Source organism: Labrus mixtus, chromosome 19 (assembly GCF_963584025.1).
Source record: "Labrus mixtus chromosome 19, fLabMix1.1, whole genome shotgun sequence".
NCBI lineage: Eukaryota > Metazoa > Chordata > Actinopteri > Labriformes > Labridae > Labrus > Labrus mixtus.
The window spans coordinates 4,738,710-4,763,243 of NC_083630.1; the positions used below are offsets into that span (position 1 = coordinate 4,738,710).

At 41.2% G+C, this 24,534-nt stretch overlaps 2 protein-coding genes across 3 annotated transcripts in view; both read right to left on the bottom strand.

Moving 5' to 3' along the window:
* The window catches only part of mkxa (mohawk homeobox a), a 28,407-nt gene extending 25,667 nt beyond the window's left edge, over positions 1-2,740 (bottom strand). For both annotated transcript variants that reach the window (XM_061064490.1, XM_061064489.1), the window contains exons 1-2: positions 2,626-2,740; positions 1,115-1,388 (exon numbers count right to left, since the gene is read on the bottom strand). In XM_061064490.1, coding sequence (XP_060920473.1) covers positions 1,115-1,290 — 176 coding nt within the window. In that variant the 5' untranslated portion in view covers positions 1,291-1,388; positions 2,626-2,740. The remainder of the gene's footprint in view (positions 1-1,114; positions 1,389-2,625) is intronic.
* Positions 2,741-15,413: 12,673 nt separating this feature from the next.
* odad2 (outer dynein arm docking complex subunit 2) overlaps positions 15,414-24,534 on the bottom strand; it is a 37,692-nt gene continuing 28,571 nt past the window's right edge. The window contains exons 19-21 of the mRNA XM_061064855.1: positions 23,323-23,511; positions 22,847-23,068; positions 15,414-17,108 (exon numbers count right to left, since the gene is read on the bottom strand). Of these exons, the coding sequence (XP_060920838.1) occupies positions 16,992-17,108; positions 22,847-23,068; positions 23,323-23,511 (528 nt within the window). The 3' untranslated portion in view covers positions 15,414-16,991. The remainder of the gene's footprint in view (positions 17,109-22,846; positions 23,069-23,322; positions 23,512-24,534) is intronic.

The following is a 24,534-nucleotide window of genomic DNA, read 5'->3' on the forward strand; positions in this document are numbered from 1 at the left end:
CCCTTTATCTCAACAAAAAGCTCCGCCGGCTGCAGATGTAACATACTTTAGTCTAACCTCAAGTCTGCCTGAGGTTCATGTTCGACAAATATTTTCCTTGTAATCTAGATCAGTATGAACATCCGAAAAGACGTTTTACTCCGTGTTCTGAACTTTGGTTTAAACACTTACACACACGCACACACCTCTGTTTGGTAATTTAATGTTCTTCATTAGGACTGATGCTTCCCCGGAGGTGACACTTTACAGTCTCACAGGTTCACTAACTCAGAATATACTCAGAGGATTCTCTCCGTTCCTCTGTTGTCCCCATATGTGCCAATTATCTTCTAATTAATACATGACAAATAATCTGAATTACAACTTTTCTTACACCTGCTCCTTCTGACGTGGAAGAGAAACCAAACAGAATCAGATATACATTTAAAACTAAAGCCCATGGCTCTGATGTGATTGACTAGACCACACAGAAAGTTAAAGGGGACATTTATTTCTTGGAAACAGATGGAGACTTTCAGCAGACACGCTACCGAACAGGCTGACCTACTTATTAATTTTAAGATTAGCTGTGAACATCAACACTTTCACGAAGCCCAGACTGGAAAACGGGAAATATCCATTCCCTGATCCATCAGATCCTGTTGCACTAAAGCAACGTTAAAAACAGCAGAGACTGGATAATCAGACTGATGCTTCGTTATCGGACTGTGACACAAAAGTAGATGACATTTTAGATGTTAAAAAATTACTTTTTATCCGCGCGTAATTGTCCGATTTTGTGCGTAAAAGTGAAAATTACACACTACTATTTAACCAATTTGTTCAGTTTCAAACTTAATGCACATATGCCTATAAAGTTTAATTAAGTTCACGACATTTAATGGTGTGATATGGTAGTAATTTGACCAAAGACACATTATCCTGAGTTTGATATTTCTTATTCTGGCTTCGTTCTTTGCACAAGGTGAAGAGAGAATACCAGACAAAATCAGCATTTTACTCCAGGCTCTCCCTTTGCTTACTTGTGCCAAGTGAAATAACAGCTAATCCACATATTAGTACAAGCCTCGCATGCCGACCAGCAGCGTTAAACACGGCAGACTGCTCCACCTACCCGCTCCGTCTGTGTCTGATGCCCTGGTTGTCTCTGATGGTCTGGTTGCTGGAGAGGAGGTCTGGATGTTGCCCGTCGATGACTTCCAGATAATTTCTGCTGCTCATTTCCACCTCTTTCGCCTTTTCCTCGAACAGGACCTGGCTGCTCAGCTTGTTAAACACGATGGTGTTCATCTTTGGACTGATATTCCCCAAATATGAGTGATGAGCAAAATTTAAAAAAGGAAGAAAAAAAGACTCCTCGTTTGTGTCACAATGTCCCCGTGTCTCTCCTGTGGAGAAAGGGAGGATATTTAAGGACTTTGAACAGAATACAAAATACGTAACAGACCGTCTCGAGCAAAGAAATTGAAGCTTCATTAGAGGTAGTCATCATAAATAACGTTAATTTCAGCAGTTGTTATTCCCTGATAACCATTCCCAGAAAACACAAACGTCATGTAAAATTGTAATTTGACACATTAATTCTGATGTGGATATAATCAGGTGACCCTCACCTCTATGCCCAAACATTGCATTTATCAGCACGTACAGTACAGTACACTATCGTGCAGTCACTGCGTAAAGCTGTTGTGATGCGTCATTTTAAGGTCGCTCGCTGTAAACATTTACATCTGCAAGTTCGATTTCTAACGAGGTATTTGTGTAAAACCATTAAGCCAAAATATCCAGAAGACTCAGAGGGGTGTATTTCACTACGTTTAAGGGCTTCACAGGAGAAATCATTGCAGACAGCAGCATCATTATTAGAGATAAATATAAATCAATTAAAATGTATCACACATAAACTCATTTTGTGAAACACCTGACTTTTCATTCTTATAACAAAATTAAAAAAAAACATCAAATTATATTAATCTCATTTTACTAAATCAAAGGAACATATGTCATATTGCTGTTCAATCTACAGCCAAGTTGTTTGGACAGTAAAACCTAAACATGAGTTTAGAAAAGTGTTTTATAAATCCACTTGAAGCATCTTGAATATTTCTGCTCTGCCTCCTCTGCCCTGTGGTCTCCCGTCGCTGTAAAGCCTGAATGGTTTATTTTATCTTGTGCGCTCTTTTTTGTTGTTGTTGTTGTTGTTGTAATGCAAAACAAACAACTCTTCATGCTCCTCAGATGTGACGTTTTGTTTTTCTCTTCACTTTCAATTTAGAGCTTCTCCCGTGCAGGCTACATATTGGATCCGTCAGGGGACAGACGCACCGTGAAGTGGTGCCATCAGCAGCTGCCAAACATTAACGGTGTCATGAAGTGATGCTTTCTAGAATTAAACAAAGAAACAGCAAACTGGCAGTGGAGATTGAGTCCATATCTATATCTATCTGAATGATCTTATATGAATAAAAATGAAGCAGACTGATATCAGAATAAAGCGCAGCGCAAACTCACTAATGTCCATTCAAACTTTGGTAAAGTGGTTTTATCATTTATTACATCCGTTTCCAAACTATCGGTTCCTTCCTCAAACAAACCTCAGTTTGTCAGTATTTCTCGGTCACTTACCTGTCCCGGGACCCTCCTGTGTCTCTCTGCTGTGTACAACAATAATCCTGTTTGCAGTCGCCCATTCCCCGCTCACATGTTCCCGTCCTGAGATCCTGAGCTCAAACCACACGGACCGCCGTCTCCTCCTCCGCTTTATCCAGCGGCCTGCACCGCGGCGCCCGGGACTATGAATAACTCACCCTGCTCATGTTTCCTAGCACACAGCTCGAGCCTGCGAACATACTGTGGATGGTTTACACCGGTTCAGGGGCCGCGGCGAGCGAGGAGAAAAGAGAGAGAGGGAGGCTGCTCGCTGCAAAAAGTAGGCTGTCTGAATCATTGAATGCATGGTGGAGTCTGAAGACTGTACTTATCTCCAAAGAAATGTATCAAACTGACATGGGAAACATCTCTGGCTTATGGGACTGTCCTCAGAAAGTTACATCTCCTAAAGAACTCATCATGTCCTTTCTTGTTTCCATTTTTTGCTAAATCTAAAGCGCCAAAGATAATGAGGTAATTAAACAATTAGCAGTTATGAGAAACTAGATAAATTAAAGTGTTCACAAAAGTTCAACATTGATGAGAAGATCAGAACCACACAAAATTTCACACCCACACTTGTTCTACCTTTGCATTCTCCTGTACATAAACATGCAATTTTCCAGTTCATGCATGAGTTTAGAGTGACAGTTATGAGGGAGCTGTTACCAGCCAGTTAGCTTAACTTGGCACAACGGTGAAAAAGGGCTAAACTGCTAGCCATGCCCTTAATGCAGCAAACTCTTCCCACGAGCATCCTAACTATATTTACTAACACCCTGTTTGTTTAATCAGTATGAAAACCAAAGCATTAAAACTTAAATCTCAGATGGTTAGCTTAGACTGTTTCTTTGCTGTGAATAGTTTAAGTTGATTCCAGGAAGTTGCAAAATCTTCCCCAAACTAAACCTCCATAAAAAGGCAAATGGTAGTTAAAAATGTGATGCCACCATTGTACAGATTCAGGCGCTAACTGATTCTCCTGGTAACAACCTGTCAACCACAAGTCCAATTAAGGATCTACTGTTAGCCTCTGGGAAAGATGACCAACTTGTCGAGCATTCTGGTGCAGCCAGTGGTTAGCAAAACCACTTTCAGCCAAGACTTCTTCTCATTTAATCTTTTAGTTTACATTCCAATTAGGAACTGAAGAAGCAACCATGTGTTCGGATCAAAAGAGAGGGGACTTTCACAACTTCAGAATCCTCTGCAAAATAAACGTTGTCTTTTCTTAGTTCATTACATCTTCTGGAGGACAGCCATTCATCTGTTTCTGGTGAGTCTCAGTTTAACTGTGAATAGTGAGTTACACTGAGGCTTCACTCTGGCTCTCTTCAGCAGGATGAGTTTTCTGACTCTCCTGTGATTTACTTGTATGAACAGGTCTTAGGTTTGTTTAAATGTCAACATCATGATGCAGATTTGTAAAGATAAAAATGTAAACTTTGTCAGGAGAAGAATAATAATAAAAAAAAAATGTTTAAAGAATGGAGGTGAGATTGATGATTTCTGATGCTTTTAATGAAAGTCAGGAAATCTAAACGCTTTCATTGTCAGATTACTGCAAACAGGAGCTGGGATGTCATTACAGCTCTCCATCATATGACCTGTTGATTGGTCAATACTACGTAGACTAAAGATGTGCTAGAAAGGGAAACCAGAACGCTTTACCTTTAAAAATCAAGACTCACTGATATTTATGTAGAATCTTATTGACATTAGTTATAATGCACAAAATGCTGTTGTGGGGTGCCGGTGGCTTAGTGGTTACAGCGTGCGCCCCATGAGCTGAGGCTGTGGTCCTCCGGGCGGGTGGCCCGACCTGTGGCTCCTTTCCCACATGTCATTCCACATTCTCTCTCTCCACAAACTCTGACTCTATCCACTGTCCTATCTCTACATAAAAAAAGCACCAAAATAAACATTTGGAAAACGGAGAATATGCATGTGTTGATAAATCACTTAAATTCTGCTAATGCCACAATAAATCCAACCTCGTTACTAAATAAATCCCTTAAATAGTGAAGCTATATTGGAAGCAATTAGGATCTAGAAACACTGACACAGCTTTGCTTGTTGAAAGAGACATTTTTACAGCCACACTGTGCACCAAGTTAAACCCATTACCTCCTTTCTGCTGCAGACACACTTTACAGTGCAGTAAACCTTGTTTTGGATGCTTGTAAAGATCGTATCATGTTCCTGCAAGATCACACCTTGGGTATAAAACGGTTTTGTGTGTCATTCTTTAGTCTCACCGCATTTATCCTAAAGCTGCCTCGGAGCTGACGTTGGTATCAATTTGAGATAATGGCTTCTGCAGCACGGACGATCATTCAATCAAATATTAAACCCAAGAAATCCAAGTCTGTCCTGGTTAGAGATTCTTACTGTATATAGCCATGCCACTGTTGATTACTCTTGATACCCTCTCATTGACTTCCATTATAAAACCTGTCACATTATGGCCTCATGAGTCATAGGTTCTGAGGTCCTCAGCTGTGTGTTCCCTTGGGGTTTATCCAAGGTAGTGATTCGAAGGACGTGACTAAGCAGCAGCAGCCATATGAAGGGCTCGGGATCCGTGTAATTATTGTTTATTTGTGCTTATTTTAATTTAACGGGGGAAGTTAACTTTCACTAACAGCTTGTGCAAACATCCCATGAAAGGCCCAGTCATATAATCACTTTAATTAAGGTTGGGGAGGGTTTATTTGCTTTGGTCATACACAATGTGTAAGTTTCCCTCCTGGCCTGAAGTGAACCTCTGTTACCTCCCATGACCTTGTCACTGTTGTCTAAAACCCCGAGGGGCAGAGCGGCCTTCTACAGGCATGGGAAATGACAGAGTCTTCTCTTGAGCATCTCTTTTTATCATAATCGACCTCCTCCCAAGCTTCTGTTTTGGCTCACTGTGTCAGACTCCTCCTGCCTTGTTGTCCAGTGTGGGCGTACAAAACGATCCAGCAGGTAGGATCACAACATTAATCATGGTGTCCGACTTCGTGGGGGTTGGTGGCAGGGACCCTGCTGGAGAGCTCTGTGCACGGCTCTGTTTCAAGTCAGGCTGGAGCTCATGAATTACACTGGCATCTGCTTTCCCTGCCCTCTAATCCTTCTAGCTTTACTAGTCACTTGCGTTTGACAAATAATGGTTTTTGAAGCCTGGCACCAAAACCAATAGACCAGTATTTAAAGTCTGAAGTTGCAGACAGATGAGACATTGTGCAGGTTTTAACAAGTCTTGGGCTTAAATGATAAAGTAGCTCAGAAATCCATTCTTATAATGGTTAAAAATGGAGCCTGAAATGACACCTGATACTCTAATACCCGTAAAGGAAACTCTGGGTTATGTTAACTCAAAACCTAAAAGGAAATTTCACCAGATTTCTTGGTTAGAGAGACACACCACAAATTTTACAAATATGAGTTCAAAAAGTACCTACAGTTCTAATTTGTAAAAACAGTGGAGTCATTACCTCTGTGGCTCTGGAGGACGTCTGTCAAATCTGAAAACATAACCGTGATGATGTCACAGTGATGTCAGCAGTGTTATCTCACCTTGAGCTTGCAGGCCACATGTTTAAAACAAAACTCTTTGTGCTTGTTATTCATTCCAGAAGTGAAAATCATGTCATTCAACAGCTAACAGAGAAATCTAGTTTAGCTACCTCATGGGTGATTATATCCACCAGGTTGAAGTTTAGATCTGTTAGTGTTTCCTTGAGAGTGAAGGTGTAACAGGGGCTGACATGAGAATATAAATAGATATATATCTATCTATCTGAAGGAAAATGTTTCCATAAAAGCAAAAAAAAAAAAAGGCAAAAGAAGGCATTATGCATACATTAAACAGGAGCCGTCTGACTACATGAAAATGCCAGAAAAGTATTTTACAGTGAAGTTAACCTTGTTACTCTTGGGTAAATTCTCAAGTTATGGCTAAAAAAAACAAAACACTGCTCTTGATTCTGACTCTCGACCTTGGACTGAATCCACCCAGATCATCTTTTAGTCCAATTGAAATTTTGCAGGATATTTGTTCTGAGTGTTGCTGAGTGCCTAAGCTTTAAGTGGACATACAGTTAGTTTACTCCTTTCTCCAGTGATGTCAGGTCATTTCTGCTTTTCTCAAGAAGTCGACTTATTTATCATGTTATCTGGACATAACAAAGCTCTTTGTGTTCTGTAAATGGTAAATGGACTTGAGCTTGTATATTTATTTTCTAGTCTTCTGACTACTCAAAGTGCTTTTACACTGCAGGTCACATCTACACATTCACACACTGATGGTAGAGGCTGCTGAGTAAAGAGACCATCTGAAGAACATTTCTTCATGAGATATCTTTTGCTCTGTATCCCAACATCTGGAACTTTGTTTTCTATGGTGAGAAGGAAACCTCAGTTTAATGTCACCCGACCTCTTCTGCCCAAGAGAATTGAGTTTATATGTTGTTCGTCAGAGTCATTTAGGGAAAATGAAGCTCTGTCATTGCATCCATTTCATCCATTATTTTTTTTATATACATGTTACTCACTCTGTTGTTCACGATTGTTCACTCACTATTGTTTTGTATCAAATCTACTGGAGTTCATTTTGTGTGTTGGTTCAGTCTGGCCTGCCAGAGGAGCGGTTCTAGTGAAAGTTTTATTTTTCTTGTGCTCATAACATTTGTTTTTTCCAGTAACTACCAATAAAACTCTGACCCATTTAGAAAACATAGCCACGTATGGAGGCAGAACAATGTTTTGAGTTTTAACAAATATAATATCATAAAAAAATAATACAAATAAAGATGCAGCAGAAAGTCTAACCAGAAGTTTGTCCACAAGTCCATAAAGGACTTGTGAGTCCTTTTTGAAGCTGTGAATGTAACATTGAAAAGCAGACACATCATACGTCATGGATCCAGCAGGAAACACCCTGTTTTCTGCCTTGGGGTACTTCATCATTCAATGTGTATTAAAGGATCTGGCTATGAAAGGTGGCCATTACTAAAAAAAATCGCTGTAAGCTCAATGTCAACACCTTACGCCATTACAATCCAAATTATTTTTTAAAACCCGTCCCCTGCACCCGTAATCTGCCCCTCATTAAAGATGCTGTTTTCACTCCAGACTTGGACTTAATTTCTACACGTTAAACCACCTTGGAATTACACACTGTACCACTCGCACTACTTGTAAAGCCACAGACATATTTGTCCGATAGTTTGCCAGCTTTGCTGGAAAATGTGACTGAGGAGAAAATTTGCAGGTTGTTCAAAATGACCCAATTACTGTTTTCAGGGGGATTTAAACATTTGGGACACTAATCAGCGAGTCGTAACGTTTGCTGTCCATCCATGTCTACAGAAAGCAATCAAGAGGCCAAACCAGGCGCCATTAGAAATGAGTAGGATTGCTCCTTGAAAATTACAGTGGGGAATAATTGCACCTTGGAAGAGCCGATACTCTTTAAACCCTTCTGTTGTCTCTCTAAAAATGGCTTTCCAAGAATACACAAATGGTTACTAAACAGGCTACTACACAGGGAGGAGATGCCAGCGTGGTATCGGATGTACAAGTAGGTGATGGATACATCTGTCAGAGAACATGCTTTCACTGTGAACTGGACCCTCTCATTTTCTTACATCACCCATCCAAGTAGAACAAAGTCCAACAAAGTGTGCTTTTTGTGAACCCAAACCCTGCCAGAAGTGCTCCTGTTAAGGTTTGAATGTGTCATTGATAATGCCAGTGTGAAAGGTTTCAGTTATATGAGTGTCATCACCTCTATAACTCCATCTATCTCTGCTTGTTGAGTCTCCAGGTTTTTCTCTTTGTAAGCAGACTGTTGAAGAGGTCTGAAGTATTTGGGAGTGCTTGGGCAAACTGACAGGCAGCAGTGAGCTAGACTGGAACATGGGGTTATTTATGCATGGCGCAGAGGGAGAGGACATTTATAAAAGTCAGAATTAAAGCAGGAGCATCAAAAAAGTCCCAAAAAACATTGGAGTCCGATGGTCACACAGAGGAGAATAAGTACCACATGAAAGGGATTCACCACAGCAAAGCAGCAAAAATGAGTTTCAGTCGTTTGCCCAATTGTCAACTTTTACAAATATTACTTTAATTCTGAGAAGAAACTTAATCCAGCGGCGTCTTTTACAGTTTTCAACTCTGTGCTCATGTCTCAAAGCGAGCAATCAGTTACAGATTTAAATAGGATGTTCTATAATGCCCTGCTGATGATTTGTTGATTTGGTGCTATTCCCCTCTGTTGCATGTCTTCCCCTCAGGTCCACAGTTGTGATAGCTTGATGAAAAGACTGTGATGAAAACTCTGGGATAATATAATTTTTGGTGCCGTGCCATGCAGAGCTCTCAGGTTGGTTCCTGATCCAGAGAGAGGGGAAACCTGGCCGGACTTCTGGCGCACAGCTGTGCAGCTGGGAGAGTGTGCCAACTCATCACTGTCTGTGTGAAGAAACGTTTTTGCATCTTTTCCTGACATTATCCTTTGTCTGCAAATGAATGTAACTGCCTGTTGGCCATCAGTATCGTCTCCTCTCCAGTTTGGTGTAAATGCAAGAAGGAAAGGTCCAAAAGGCTTTAGGTTACACTTAAACTTCTGTGAACACAAAACTAAACATCCTCACATGTCACATCACAAAGGGTGAGAAAGTTACAGCCTATGAAAATAACTGCTAACATGTTGTTCTTTTTAAAAGATGCCTTCGAGGCTAATCAGAGCAATTTTATCCAAGCAAGAGTCATACCTTCCAAGTTTCATCAAATCAGAGGAATGGTGTCTACAATTTCACAATTTCCTCAATTTCAAGGTCAGGTACAGAAAAAAAAAAAGCTCTGATCTGTTAATGTGGTTGACAGGCATATCCTGAACTCCAGCCCCTTCCTGCACCTTACACTGACTATACAGCAGACAAACAGGCATCAGATCCGGTGAGTTAAGGCTGCTTCATTAGAAAGGCTTGGATATATCGAGTGCCGTAACAGTTCAGGATGAGTCAGGATGACTAATCTGACAGAAGCCATGAACGCTGCCTCCTCCAATCTGCTCTGCCCTGTGGTCATACAAGAAAAATGTATGTATTGATGAAAAAAAAATCTCATAGTCATTATATTTTTTATCAAACCTGAAGCATCACACCAAACATAATCAGGGGATCTCTGAACAACAGGTTGGAAGCTTGGTGGCAAAACCACTGCTAGCAGCTCTGGGTGGTGAACCTTTGTTGCTGTTATGCTAACCACTGATACACTTGTTTGCTTGGTTATGTATCAGCTATTCTTCTTGGATACATAAACCCCAGTTCCCAATACATGTCCAGATCCCCCTGACAGCTGCAGTATAGCTGTAGATTGCATCAAACAGTAAATAACTTTACAAAAGAACTATTCAAACCCCATTCTGACTTGTTATTTTCCACACTAGTTATTTTGCAAACTAGTTTTGAAAATTGAAGCCAATGTGAAGTGCAAAAAAAATCTGCAGTTCCTTGAGTGTCCACTTGAGGCTGACTGCAGAAGCTAAGAAATCTCTTTCAGGTCCCATATTAAAAAGCATAGACTCTAAATAAAGATGGACAAAGTCTCTGTGACGTCACCCATTGGTTACTGACTTTGGTTACTGACTTTCAAAGCCTGTCGATAGCAGGCAACTGACTTTATGAATGGGTGTGTATGTCACTTTTGGGGCTTCTGCAGCCAACCTCAAGTTGGACTAAAGCATGACTTTAGTGTTGCATTACTTTATGGGCATGGTGTTTGCTCACATTGGTTTGTCTCTTCAAATAAGCTAACAGGACCGTTACTTTAAACATCATTTGTAGTGAACTTCAAGATCAGCTCTGTAGGACCTTACCCTAATTTGCAACTTCAGACAGATATTTATTTTATTTGCAATTATGGATTTATAAAGGTACACTGGTCAAGTAGACTTCCCTGAATCATAAAGTTGTAGCCTAAATGAGCTAACCCTTACCATTATGGTTAGTGCACTGCTGGGCCAGGCGACATACAATGTTTTATGGAGTCCTTTAATTAACGTACACAAGCATAAAACACAGCTGTTATGACCAATGACGGAAAAACTACAATTTGTGACACCTTTATAGAGACATTTCTACTGCAGACTTGAAATCCGACCCACAGGACAGGGGATGTGTTCACACATTTGTGTTTATTTTATGTCAAACTGTCTTGTTATTCATGTGTTATGGAAGGGAGTGTCAGGATTCATTAGTCTAGTGAAAGCGAAAACGTAAAGTGAAAACGTAGTAGAAATGCACACGGATCACAGGACAGCATTTCAGGGGAGTATGAAATTGGGCGATGTTGTGAGTGACTGAAGGAAGGAAACGGGAGCAGAGAGGGAGGCCGCTGAGCAAACAGTGGGTGCGAGTGACACGCGAGGCTCACTCCAACAGAGCTGGTGTGCAGCATGCTGCAATGATACAAAAACTAATTTACAGATTGAGAAGAGAAGCTGTGTTCACCCGCTGCACTCGGCTACCAGTGAGCAGCGCTCTCTGTTTGGACGAGGCTCTGAGAGGGCGTTGTGTACGAGCATGTTTTTAATGGCAACATCACAAGCAGACCATGCTGCTGCCGCTGCTGTGCGAGAGTTTGTGATTTTATATTAAAAAACGGTCCTCAGACACTAAAGGGGGAAGGAAAGCCACTTCTAATATCTGGACAGAAGTTTTACTATGCTTAATTTCTTTCATAAAAATATTGCGACAGAGCGAATGAGAATATGCGGGAACTTTTAAAACACTTCAAAAGAGTAGTTCACTCTTAAAACAATTGAGCTGGTATCACAATACACAGCTGAAAGACTGCCTTACTATAAAAATAAGCAATGTATAAATGTATTACTCCGTCCACCCAGAATGCGGACAGACAAATTTCTTGACTGCAGAGCGGATATTTCCACACATAAGTCTTGAGCCATGTGTAATAAAGTAATGGAGTGTGGTTGCATCCATCACCCTGACCTGAGGGAAACCTCTGCCGGAGCCTCAGCAGGGTGAAGGTCGGGACATTGGTGAGACAGACCAGAGGAGATACAGGGGTGTGGCAGATGCCAGAGCCCACATGGCCCAACAAACAGGAGCGACAACATCACGGTTATCCCTCCGCTATTTCTATCCCTTCCGTGAAGCGATGAAAAGCATCAGATCATGAATGGTGACCAAACGTCCAGAGCAGGAGGACGTAATTGCTGCCTCTGCCGAGGCGTGGAGGCATGTAACCTCTAATTTCCCGTGAATAATGTCCCTGTGTTGGACGGCGGACCAAAGAAAGTGGCAGTTTCTTTTCTCAGAGGGTTTGTGGCTCGGCTAATACATTCAACCATCGCTTTATGACCGATGGGCCCGAGAGCCAGGCTGCTGAAACAAACGTACTGCTTCCTCTGCGCTCTGCAAAGTCTAACATCAGGTTCAGAGAGGAAAGGAAAGGAAAGCATTGTTTCTATCCAGCAAGTGTTTAAATAATGCAAATCAAGGCTCATCAGATTCAGCTCAGACATGATAGGAGCCAATATGCAGGAGAGAAAGAATCCGTTGTTCTCTTTTTATTGCTAAACTTCTTGAACCCACGTCAGAAGCCAATTCTATGTATGCAAAGAAAATCATGGCCAAGAAATCAGCACAAATTAGTGTGTTAACTACATTTTCCTCTAATCCTTTAGCGAAATTACAGCAACTTGGGTTTGTTGTTTGGATTAGGTATGCAAAATCAGGTTACTGCAGAAAGCTAGTAGTAGCCTTGATTGACCAAAACTCATGGAAGTGGAGTTGCACATTCTTCTACGTAATTTGTGAAAGAAATTGTTGAACATTTTGGGGGGGACAGATATTCGTTTTCCTTCCAAGAGTGACGAGGAAAAATGAATACAAATCTCATGTTTGTGTGTAAAGCAGAGAGCTGGAGTCAGGATGTGGTTAGCCTAGCTTAGCCCCAACGTTTGGCAGATGAGGAAGACGGAAGGATGAAGCCGCCAAAGTTGCTGTGTTAAAACAGAGCAAAATACGCCAACCAGCATGGTTAATTAGCATGTTGTATCTCGCTTTGTTTAATCCATATTCAAAGAGAAATGTCATCTAGACAAATTGTGGCTTTAGGGGAAGTTATGTTCGGAAATAAATTCCTGGTAAACAACTGCCTGGCGCTCAGAAATACAGGGTGCATAAGAATCTGGTTTTGGGTCAAGAAATAGATCCAACATGTAATTCTACTTGAAGGCCATAAAATGTGTTTTGTATATTTTAAATGAGATACAATGTGCTAAGTTGTTAGCAGGAGAGATGTTGCTCTGCATACATTTTAACCTTGCAGGGAGCCATTTGCTGCCATGCTCTTTATGTATTTGTATCAAAGATAGAGTCAGTAGCTTTTACTAAAAAAATGAAAACTTAGACGAAAGTAATGTTGCTCAATCATCACTTGTGGGCCTACATACATGTGTTTTGGAGACTGTGTCTGCAGAGACTGTGTCCTGACTGGGTTTTAATGTCTCTTTTGTTTTGGTCGACTCAGGGCGTTTCTGGGTGGGAAGCTGGTGTGTCTTCCCCCAGCCAATGAGAGCGCACAGGTGAGTTTAGAAGTGGATACAATTCAACCATCGAATTAGATTAAAACTAGCAAATATGACGGACATGGACATACATGTAGGGGCAAATACCAAAAGATATAATCATTGTGAGGCGAAACGCAGAGCAGATAAAGCTCGTTCACAAGGTTGAATCGTGTGTCGGCTCTTACACGCTGACCTGGCGTCTGGTCTGCTATCTGTTGGCGGTTTGCTTGTGCTAGCGGGTGGTAGCTTGCAGTGTAGGTAGAACGTACACACTTCGTCCTGCAGTGAGTGTGAACCCAGGAGAAGAGGTCCAGTTTGAATGTTGTGTTTACAAGCTGCAACGAAAAATGACTCCTTTAAATGAAAAGAAAAGATATGGATTCCCTTTCTCACCCCACTTTTGGAAATAAATTTCCCCTACTTCTTGTAATTATCAAAAGAGTATAGCAGGAAACCAAGTTTAAAAAAAAAAAAAATCAGGGGAAAATTGTGAACATTATAGCTGAACAAAACAAAAAAAAAATCAGCTGAAGGAAGGGAGGCTAAGCTGACCCACACAAAGAAAACAAAAAGTGTCCCTCTTTGTTGAAATGAATAAATGCTTTTCTTTGACTATTTCTAGCGAATCCGTTCTGACACTAGGCATGCTGCAGAGGCCATAAAACTGGCTGCGTCGAATTAAACAGCTATTAATCATCGTGAATTTATTTGCTCTGACTGGTTTGGAGACAGTGGCTTCTTTCAGCTCCTAGCTTTTGTGTTTTCGGAGGATCTTCATTGTAGGAAGGCTTCTCAAATACTCTCCTCCATCCGTGCTCTCCCAGTGAACCCTGCAAACAGCTGCTAGTGTTTAAACTTCAAAGAGTGATGAAGATTTTCAACCACATATTTTCAATGTTTTGCTAATTCTCTATTTTAGCGTGTTGCTGATGTTAATGATAAAAGTCCCATGAGGTTTAGCAGCAGCCTCTGTGGTTGAATGCTGCAGCATCTCCGCTAACTGGGACCAGGACAGAGGGATCAGGGAGACAGAGAGGCTGACAGGCTGTGTGAGGGCAGCAGTGGTCGAGGCCAACAGTCTTCCACTGAATCTGACATGCAAAATGCTGTCAAGCCTGACATGGTCTGTTTATAATAAACAAGAACAGAAGACAAACGGACCAGCTGTACTCACATTATTACCACTGCAGTGCCTTAACATATAAAGTAAAGAAAAACAACAGCATTAAAATGAGAGAATAAAGCCTTTCAGTAAAATATTCACTCACAAAAAAGCAACGACCACATGTGGGAGAAGCAGAACATGTTGCTGTAATGAGGGATTTCCCAAACATCCCTCATTAAGTCCTTTAAAAGTTATGCCAACTAAATGCCATTTAAGCGCCCTTGTACAGAGATGACCCTGAATTATGGACTTTTTAGCATTTACTGACAATAATGAGTTTCCCTGTAAAATCTATTTCACTATTTCTAATGAAAACCCCCGACATAATCTAACTTTTAAATCTGGAGTTATGTGGAAGAAATGAGCAGAGACAGGACATACAGTTGTATTACCAGAGCTGTGCATAAGTCTGGTGACCCGTTCATCCTTAATTATCAGCGTTAATTTTTTAAATTATTATTGATCTTGATGAAATGATTATCAAGTGAGAATAAAAATGGCAGACCTTTGCAAAAGTTTAGTTCTAGGCTGGGGATGGAGTCCATGGGTGGAGATATCAGGGGAGGGGAGGGGATTTATTTTTTACCAGAATCCCACTGTGACATCACAAGGAGAGCACATTTGAAACATAGAATTTGTCTCTGTGTTGTAAGACTTATGCAGACCACAAACAAAGGACTGGATGGGTTTATTTCACATTTTGTGGGTCAGTAGACACTCAGGTTACCCAAATATATGTTAAAAAACACTGTAAAAGTGAATTTCTCATAATATGTCCCCTTTAAGAAAAATATATCAGAAAGACTTGTTTGTTTGTCAGTGGTCTGACAGATTAAAGTTAACGTATCTCATAATGGAGTGACGGTTAACAGAGTTAAACTTTTGAGTAACTGTTCCCAACTCGATGTATTAACAATTTTTATGGAAATAAAGTAGTTCCCTTAAGACTTGAAAAATGTGTTAAAATTATCATATTTATTACAAACACAACATTTGCAGACTCCCTGTAATCTAAACTGCTACTATATAACTAACAGCAAGCGTTTCTGCTTTGTTCTCATTGCAGGCTGTGTCTTTTCTTATTTGGCTGAGTTACAAATATTATGAGACATAAGAGCAGAAATACACAGACAGTGTGTAGAGAGTTGAGCAACCTAACAGATGTGTGCCTTGTTTGGATCGTGGTCTGGAGGATTATTTTAGGAATGTTACTTCAGAAGGACATCACGCTGAACTGCAGTATTTGGTTAAAGATCAAACATGAAGAAGAAGCATTTATTTACATCATCGCTGTCAGAGAGAGTGAGCAAAAACAGGACAGTAAAAAGCTTTAATCAATTATAATACAACAGTTTATTTCTCAGGTTATTTATTGTGTTAGTTATAAAAGACAAACATAAATCTCTTCACACTTCACATGGTAAATACTTCCTCTAACCTCATGCTCAGGGTGGGAGGCTAAAGTGCTGTTATAATGCTGTGCTGCCGGGTTTCATGTTTGCAATCATCCAAACATTTTGACAAATTGCTGTCACCTCTTCTCATTTGATCAGGAATTAAAGAGACACTAGGTAATAATGGATGATAGAAAAGATCAAGAAATATAAAGTAAAAAACAACATCACTGATAACTTCCTAGCTGCTGTAAGCTAGCTAACATAATCATTAAACCACAGTTTGACAGTGTGTCACATCAAATGAATGTTGGAATGGTCGTTATTACATTATTGTGAAATATCTTGAGATAACTCTTGTTTTGATTGGCGCCAAACAATAAAAAAAATATTTATTGACTACGGTTAGCTAGCTAATATAAGACAGAAATTACCACCACTTGTCTCAGAGTAGCTAATGATGATAACATTGTTATTGATTTAACTATAAAATGGCCAACAATCCCCCGTGATTTTCACAAAAAATGATCTTTTAAAGTTGACCTGTTGTGCTGATTCCCATTTTAAAACGCACATGGGTTAGGGTTAGTCTTAGAATGCTGGATGCTCATACTAACATACAATTATCCCATCTCCGGCGATCCCAGGAAGTTTTTTCATGCCACTGTAACTTTTGCTAAATGTTGCTAAGTGCTACACTCATGATGGATTAACGCTGAGTAAGGGCTTTTCAAATCATGAGGGATCGCAGCAAGGAGGTGTGGACAACAGGAACGTGAGGAACACAAAGGATAAATCCTTCCTGCATATTATCCCATATGCTCTTTTGTAAAGCGTCTAGAGATTGGCGCAATACAAATAATGAGAAAGAAAGAAAATGGACACATGTGGAGGGGGTCCTTAAAGAGACATAGCTGAAATTAACCATTTCAGGCAAAGGCGGAACAAGGTTTTTTTTTTTTAAGTTGTGCAAAGCTACTCTATAGATTTCACAGACTGACAACATGAAAGATGATCATGAGGACAATTTGAGTTCTTTACGAATCGCCTGACAATGAAATGATCATGATTTAACAGATTCTGTACATGGATTTGTAAACCTTGAGCACAGTAGTAAGACATGATAACAGCATTTTGTGCTTCCCACCAGCATCCAGCCATGTGATTAAAGTGAACTTGCTGTGATTATTCATTGTCAATAATAAAACGTTGCCTCTCTGTTAGCCTGGGCCAGCAGTCGGATGTTGAGCACGCAACCAGCCGCAGCTTCCTGGAGCGTCTCATCGTCAGAGCCCATGATGTGGATGAGTGGCTGTGGGAGTAAAAAAAACCAAAAAAAAACAGAGGTACCAGATTTATAAAACATCAATGTTGACTGACAGTGTACTAAACCACTTGTACAAAAAAGTACCCAAACAAGCAGCTTAATGCACATACGTCGACTGCTAACATAGCCATGTTAGCAGTCGACACTTCACAATCCTAAAGGGCTGCATGCATGTAAAGTGGCTATGCTGCGACAGTCTCAGGCAGCAAGGCCATGTGGTCCTTTATGTGTGGGTGTGTGTGTGTGTGTGTATGTGTGTGTCCCACTTTACCCTTCCAAACCATGCCTCAGCAAAGGGGTTACAGCTGCGAGCACACATGCTCCTGTAAGTTGTGTTCAGATGAAAGTCTTGCAGGGCAGGCTCAACATTAAAAAACCTGAGCATGAACCACACAACTTGACAGCCTCTGCCGTTCCAAAGGTCAGATTATATCCGACTATTAGTGGCTTGTGTAATGGATCTCGTTAGATCTTATTGCAGAACAAGGTTTTGCGCTCTCCAGATATGCCCAGCTTTGGAAGTTTATATTTTGGTGACATAAAACTGAACATTAAAAAAAGGATTTTTGTAACTTCAAAGAGCTGCGCATTGTGCAGAAATAAGCAGAAAGGAACACTGGATATATGGCATACCACTGAGTGGCATGTGCTTTGTAGGGGTGAGCCATTTTTCTATTTTATCTGCAGCAAAATCACTACATTATGTCTGTGGGCGTCTGCGTGGCTGAATCAAAGTAAATGTCAATGTAAGCACAAATACTCTGGTGTAATGGATGGATCTAAATGTGTTCAATGTGTGCTCCCTGGTGAAATCACAATGGTGTGCCACAGAGGTTTCCTAAGCCACACTCGCAATTATTTTGGATCATCTTGTTTACATCCATAATGAACCAACGGCAACATTACATCCCTCAACTAAGCACTTAAGGCCTCCCTGCTACTAAACACAATGAGGCTTTGATAAATACAGCGACTGCTGAGACGTCTGAGGCACTTTTTAAGTCCCACGTATCAAAGCCGTGTTCAGCATATGAAAGGGGATTTAAAAAAAAAAATCTCTTTAAAGGAAGATAATGCTCACAAGTCAAGTTTAAGAACCATCATGTTTCCCAGTTGATGTTCAGAAACACTTAAGACAATATCAAGACTGATGTCACAGTCAAAGAAAAAGACCAAAAAATAATCATACCTCTCCTTTAGATTCATTTAAAAGCAGATGAATGATTCTAAATGTCCTCGGAAAACAAATGTGTTCTCCCCCATGTCCCCCACTTCAAAAACCATTTGAGTTGGTATTTCTAATGTTTCTTTGTTTTTTAATGAATGTGTACTCTGATCAGTGCTGAGGTCGTACTGAGGATGTTTTCCTCTCTCAGGTCATCATCGTGTTCATTTTGTATTTCTAAGCAGGGCTAAAGGTCGATCCTGACCCTTCCCCGTGTTGTATGCAAACTTGTGACTGTGCACGACTCGGCACATTTGTGTGGTTAGCAAACAGCCAAAGAAGCAGAGACAAGACATTCCCAGGATTTTCAGGGAAAGGACAAACAGTGTGAAGAAAACAGATGAGAGATGAGGTGAGCCAGCTTGTATATGTACAAGAACAAAAAAGGAAAAAGGCTCTGAAACGACAGCGTAAGTTTTCTCAAAAAGTGCGAGAATACACTTCCTTCTGATTATAATCGCTTCAAGACTTACAGCAGTCGAAGATGTCAGCCCCTCTCAATGCACCAGTGTAGTGGAGTATATGTGAAACATTTGCCCTCAGGTTTTATATGATTTTTAAATAGCACCCAAAACACCTCCAAAAGTAAACTTACATCCACAGGCTCCAGAAAACATGCAGCTCGCTAAACAAGTCTCTTTTGTGAAAAGAGGATGCCTGAAAAGTGCCAGAGGCAGAGTTTTTGCCAACCTCATAGCATGTTATTCAGACGTAGCCAAATAAGGTCTCCCGAAGTGCGCGGCTCAGCTAAGATAAGCGTGTCTCTCTTCGCTGCCTTTTTTTTTTTCAAGCTCGCTCGTTCCCTCCCAGCTGGGATCTCTCAGAATATAATACGGCACTTGTTAGATATTCCCTGACTGTGGTAACATGAACACTTGCCCCACATTTGAAAACTGAATCGTGAGCCTTTGAGGTTTTTGCAACTTAACAGAGCTTCAGTAAGTTCTGACCTCCAAGAAGGGAGCTGGGGGAACACGCTTCCCTCCAGCCAGCGAGGGAGGGGGAGGAGCAGGCATGAGGTCTGGGCCGGGCTGCACAATATTGTTGCATGTGTGTACATACACATTGAATCGCACAAGGAGGTGTCATGGTGTTAAGTGTGCCCTATTGCACCTTGTCTGCCCTCAAGAGTTCAGGTTAAATTCCCATGTGCCAGGTCTGACAGCCATTATAGCTCCATCAACCCCCTTCTAACCCAGCTTTCCCGTGTTTTAGACTCCAGCCTGGACGCAAACAGCACAAACACACAGCCGTGTTTAGCAGGGGTTGAGGGGAAGCTGGTGAAGGATGTCAGGGTAAACAACATTCCCTGCAGCCTCCAGTGAACCGGAGACTGTTAAGCTGCTGTTTCTGGTAGTCTGAAGGGCAAAAGGAGAAGGCGGGAGGGCGACTTTAAAATCAATGACTTGAGGAGGAAAGTTTCAGTCTGAACCACAGCTGCCCGGAAATAGCTGACCAAACTGTCATCCAGAGAAAAGAGACTTAGTCGACCAGGTTTTCATTAGATCAGACTCCATTCATCAGCTGTGCATCATCTGTTATGTGTGCCTGTGTTGGATCCATCCCTAGCCTTACCAACCCAGTTGTCCTCCCCTTCACATCATTATTTTGTGATTTGAGTAAAAAGAAAAGCCTCTTGTCTGAACCCTACTCTAACCCAAACATGGCTTGGCATTTCTGACCCAATGCACAAGGACTCAAAGTCTCTAAAACATTACAGTCCATGGCTGTAAAAAACATGGTAGTCATAACAGAGCAGGCAGCACACAGTGGCTGTATCATCTGCTCACTACACCCACAACCTGAAGTCATGTTTCCCACAAACCAACAGGAAACTGAAGAAGTAAACCTGTGATGCTCTGTTGGGTTTTTATTCCTGCCCTCACATTTAGTGTGTTTTCTGCCCCCCACATCCTCACTGTGCACTTTCACTCCTTGCGTCTGACTGTGCAGGAGAGAGAAAAAAAATAAAACAAACACTCAGCAGGCTGGGGCAGCAGCGTGCTCATGGCAACTAAAGTGCAAACGTTTTTCTCATTTAGATTAGCAAACGCCTAAAATACATATCAGGACCTGGCAAAAGCAATGCTCTGGAAAGCTTTCAGTTGAAAATTACGAATCATTACCACCACATTTAGTAATTTTCGTCCATTTACTTCACAAAGCTTTTCTTATGAAAGAGCCTCTTTAATGCAAATAGCTGGCTGAAGCTGTCTACAAGGATTTATGGTTTAAGTAAACAATCCCCAGAGCTTCTGGAAGCAATGTAAAGCACAGGAGGGAAGGCATGTTGATTCTGTACATGACACAAAACCAAGCACATCCGTATAAAACTGTGAGATATCAAGTGTGGATGTGAAATCAAACGGTGCATGCTATTCATCTTTTTTTCTTTTTTCCTCGGTATGTACTTTGCACCTGAAGTCTTTACTCTTGTACAACGTCTGATCTTAGAAGCAGACTGATTCCAAGAAAAATACGGCTCACCAACTTTAGGAGCAAGGAAACAACAAATATTTAAGAACTTAAAAATGACACAAGGTGAATTATTACTTTTAATAACTATACCAACTATTGAGCAAATCTGAGGCTGAGTACACTAAAACAAGTCACTAATCTCTTTTCCAGTGTGAAATGCTTCCTCATCCACGTTTAGTTTCCTCCATGAATCCTGAGGGACCGGGCCATACACCATAAAGTGCACTAGAGGGGAAAGTTACATTCTAAACCAACCTTGGAGCAAGAGAGACCTGCGCTTATTGGAAATGGTATACTACACGTGGGTGAACATGTTTGTAGAGCTTCTCCACGGCACAGAAAAAGCTCTTTGAAATACGTTTCCAATAATACAAGAGTCAGTCCAGAGTTTTACACGTGGCAGTAAATCAGACACATGGCTGTGTATCAATCCTCAATAATCTGTCTCCCAACGCATTCAGATCTACTGGAGTTATTATTTTAACACGTTCTCTCTACCAGCTGCTTGTATATCATGAAGCACGACATCACAGTGCAAACCGAAATCCAGGACACTGACGAGGTCCCCTCACTGAAATGTTTCCTCCTGGGTCAGGCAGGTAAGTATCCGCCGCCCTCCCTGACCGACTGAGACTGAGGCCAGCCTGAACAATGAGGCTGCCTGTGTTGTGTTTCCATGTCTGAGATTAAGAACAAATGCAATACTGGTGCACTTACGTGGCCTTTGGTTATTAAGCTCTTTAAAAGTCCAAAAATACATGAAGGAGTAGTGTTGCAACTCTTAACTGGTACATAATAAGGGCAAACACAGAGACAGATTAAAAAGGGTGGTATGCCTTTCTTCTGGACTCACACCCATACAAACACACCAGATTTTGAATATAGACACGCACACACTGAGAAAAAAAAGAGGGTTTGTCCAGTTTTTGTCGTGGCTCAAACTACAAAAAAGCACTCCGCTTAACGACTTTTGCAAATTGGACATAACTCTGTTGGAACACCCAATGTTGAGTCCAGCTACCAATTATGGCCAGTGTTGAACCACATACACTGTAACAGCAGATCGAGCTAAAGTACACCATTTAATGAACATGGGAAAAGAAGTATCTGGCTGCAATGGCATAACCACTTTATAATTTATATCGCAGTTGTTATTTAGGGTAGGGAAAAAGGATTTAAACTCACTTTGGACTGCAAAAAGATTTCCATGTGAAAGTGCTTCTATGTGAAAGATGAATGAATTAGAGAAAAAGATAGCACTCTTTTCCCAAAATGCTAAACTATGGGTACATGATCATCCATGACACGACATCAATTACAGCCTAATCTGAACATAAAATCTAGACATCACTGTCAGAGACAAACATAAACAGTCTCTGGTGCTGAACGTGGAAACAGCCCAAAAGGCTCAGACTTTAGACAAAACAATGCTTGTTTCTTTTTGGACGAGTGCTACACAACTGAAATGAAGGAAGTTGGCGGATGTAGCCTTGGAGAGAAAAAAAAAAAACACTTGACCAAAAAAAACCAAACATTGTTCTCTTTAAGCCTCAAACAGCTCTGACCCCACTCTCTGGCCTGAACCAGATCTGCATTCTACCCTGATGTCCAGGAACAGCCCTTAGCAACAGTTACCCCCAGCTACAGCCCTTTGACTTGTGCTGTAATGGCATCTAGGGTCTACCGGAGAAATGGCACTGCGCACACACTGAGCTGTTAGCTTTGCTGAATTCCCATGACGGCTAGAAAGTGGAGTCATGTTTCCGCTGCCGAATGAAACACACTTTGTTTCTGCCCTCATCGGTCAAAGTCTCTGAAAATAGTCACAGCTTTTCAAGGTTTATTACCCTGTGTTTTTCACACATTGGTAAAACAAGGGTGGGGGGGGGCAAAGCACTTTTGCTCAAGGTTATTATGACACATTTAGCCATACAAGCACAAAATAAACAATAGAATTAATTCTTTGTAAAATGCAGAAGTAAGGAGTCAGAACTCCAGCCTCCGCAGAACTAACACTGACCTTGACCACTCCGCTCCGGTGCATGCTGATGCAATTGTTGGGGTCCTTTGACAGCTGGTACAGGGCCATCACTGTGCTCTGGTGGACCGCTGTGTCTTTTGAACTCAGGTATTGCACGAGTGGGGCCACAGCTCCGGCATCACCGAAAGATGCCCTGTTGCTGCCCCACATGCAGCAGTGGCCGATGGCCTCAGCCAGGTGGCGACGCAGCTTGTCATCAGTCTGTGGAAAGGAGAGCAGGATGCTATTGATCTCAAGAGACCAGCCTTCACAATGTCGACAACAACACATCTTATACAGCTCTGCAGGAGACTCCTGGCAAAACATTACAACATACTTCTCATTACCTGGTTTTATGCTGAGGTAAATGGGAAAAGACCACCACACTGTTGTAAAGATTTGTTTACTGACATTAAATGCAGTGCTGTTGATTAGCAAAACCTTGTTGTTTGTCTCCAGCAGTGAAGTGAACTTACTGTGTCAGTCAACTTGGCCAGCAATGGGACAACCCCATGATCAGTAAGGACTGCCAGATTCTCCTTGTCTCTGGCTATTTTGGCGATGGCAGCACAGATGCTCGCCAGCACTTCAGTGTTTGTTGACTTCAGCAAATTAACAATCAGTTCCAATCCACCAACGAGGGAGCGCACCATTTCCCCTGCATCCTATGGGCAAAGAGTCTGTTATTAGCTGGTGCTCTGTCAAAATGAATGAGCAGGATGATGAAGAGGGAGCCAGTCTAATGACTGACAAGGAGAGGCAGGCAGGGGCATTTGAGCAAGGCAGACAAAACAAGAAACACCAAAATTAGTACAAAGAAAGTACTTTGATCAACCCAGGAAACAATCAAAGTCCCATCAAAGCAAACCAACCAGGAGAACTATCTTTATCTAAAGTTAAACATAAAACAACCTCTCCTTCGGTAAACCTGTTGTTGATCTGGGCAAACAAGTAGAAAATTAATAAGACTTAAAAATGTGTAAAATAAATTGTTGTAGTTGTACCTTTTTGTACCTGCTTGTACTTAAAATAAATGTATCCATATTCAGGAATTAGTTTGCATGAAGTTAAGAAATACTTTCAACCTAAATGTCATCATGAATATGACACTTCAAAATAAGAGCTTAGTCATAGCTTTTGAAATGTTTGCCTCAGACTGACGCACAGTGTATTTAAAGCTTAATGGTTTGAGTTCATGGCAACATGTAACACCAAAGGGATCACAGTCACTTTTGGAGCAATTTCTAGCAAACAGACAGGCCGGTGACGAGAGCCGGGAGAACCACAGCAAAAGAGCTGGAAGCATCTCTGGCTTCAGTATGGTTTGGCACATTAGGCTGCTGTTTAAAGTCACAACACACCATATCACCAGCCATGGAAGTGTACATCATGGTGGCAGAGGCTGTAATGTTCAGTGCTTTGAAAATAGAACACACATTTCTCCAAAAGCATACAATTATGGATTACTGGACTACACATTAATCACAAAGCACGCTTAATTTGAGTATGTTTCAACATCAATCTACATGTCCACAGCTGATGAATGGTTCAATACACAAGAGATGGTTAAACATAAAGTTTGGTTGTACTCCATTCTGTAAATTAAGGGATTTCATCAAATTCAGCACAGACAAAACAGCAATGGGTGATTTAGGGTTTTAGAGCGCAGCTACTTGAGGAGAGCTGGA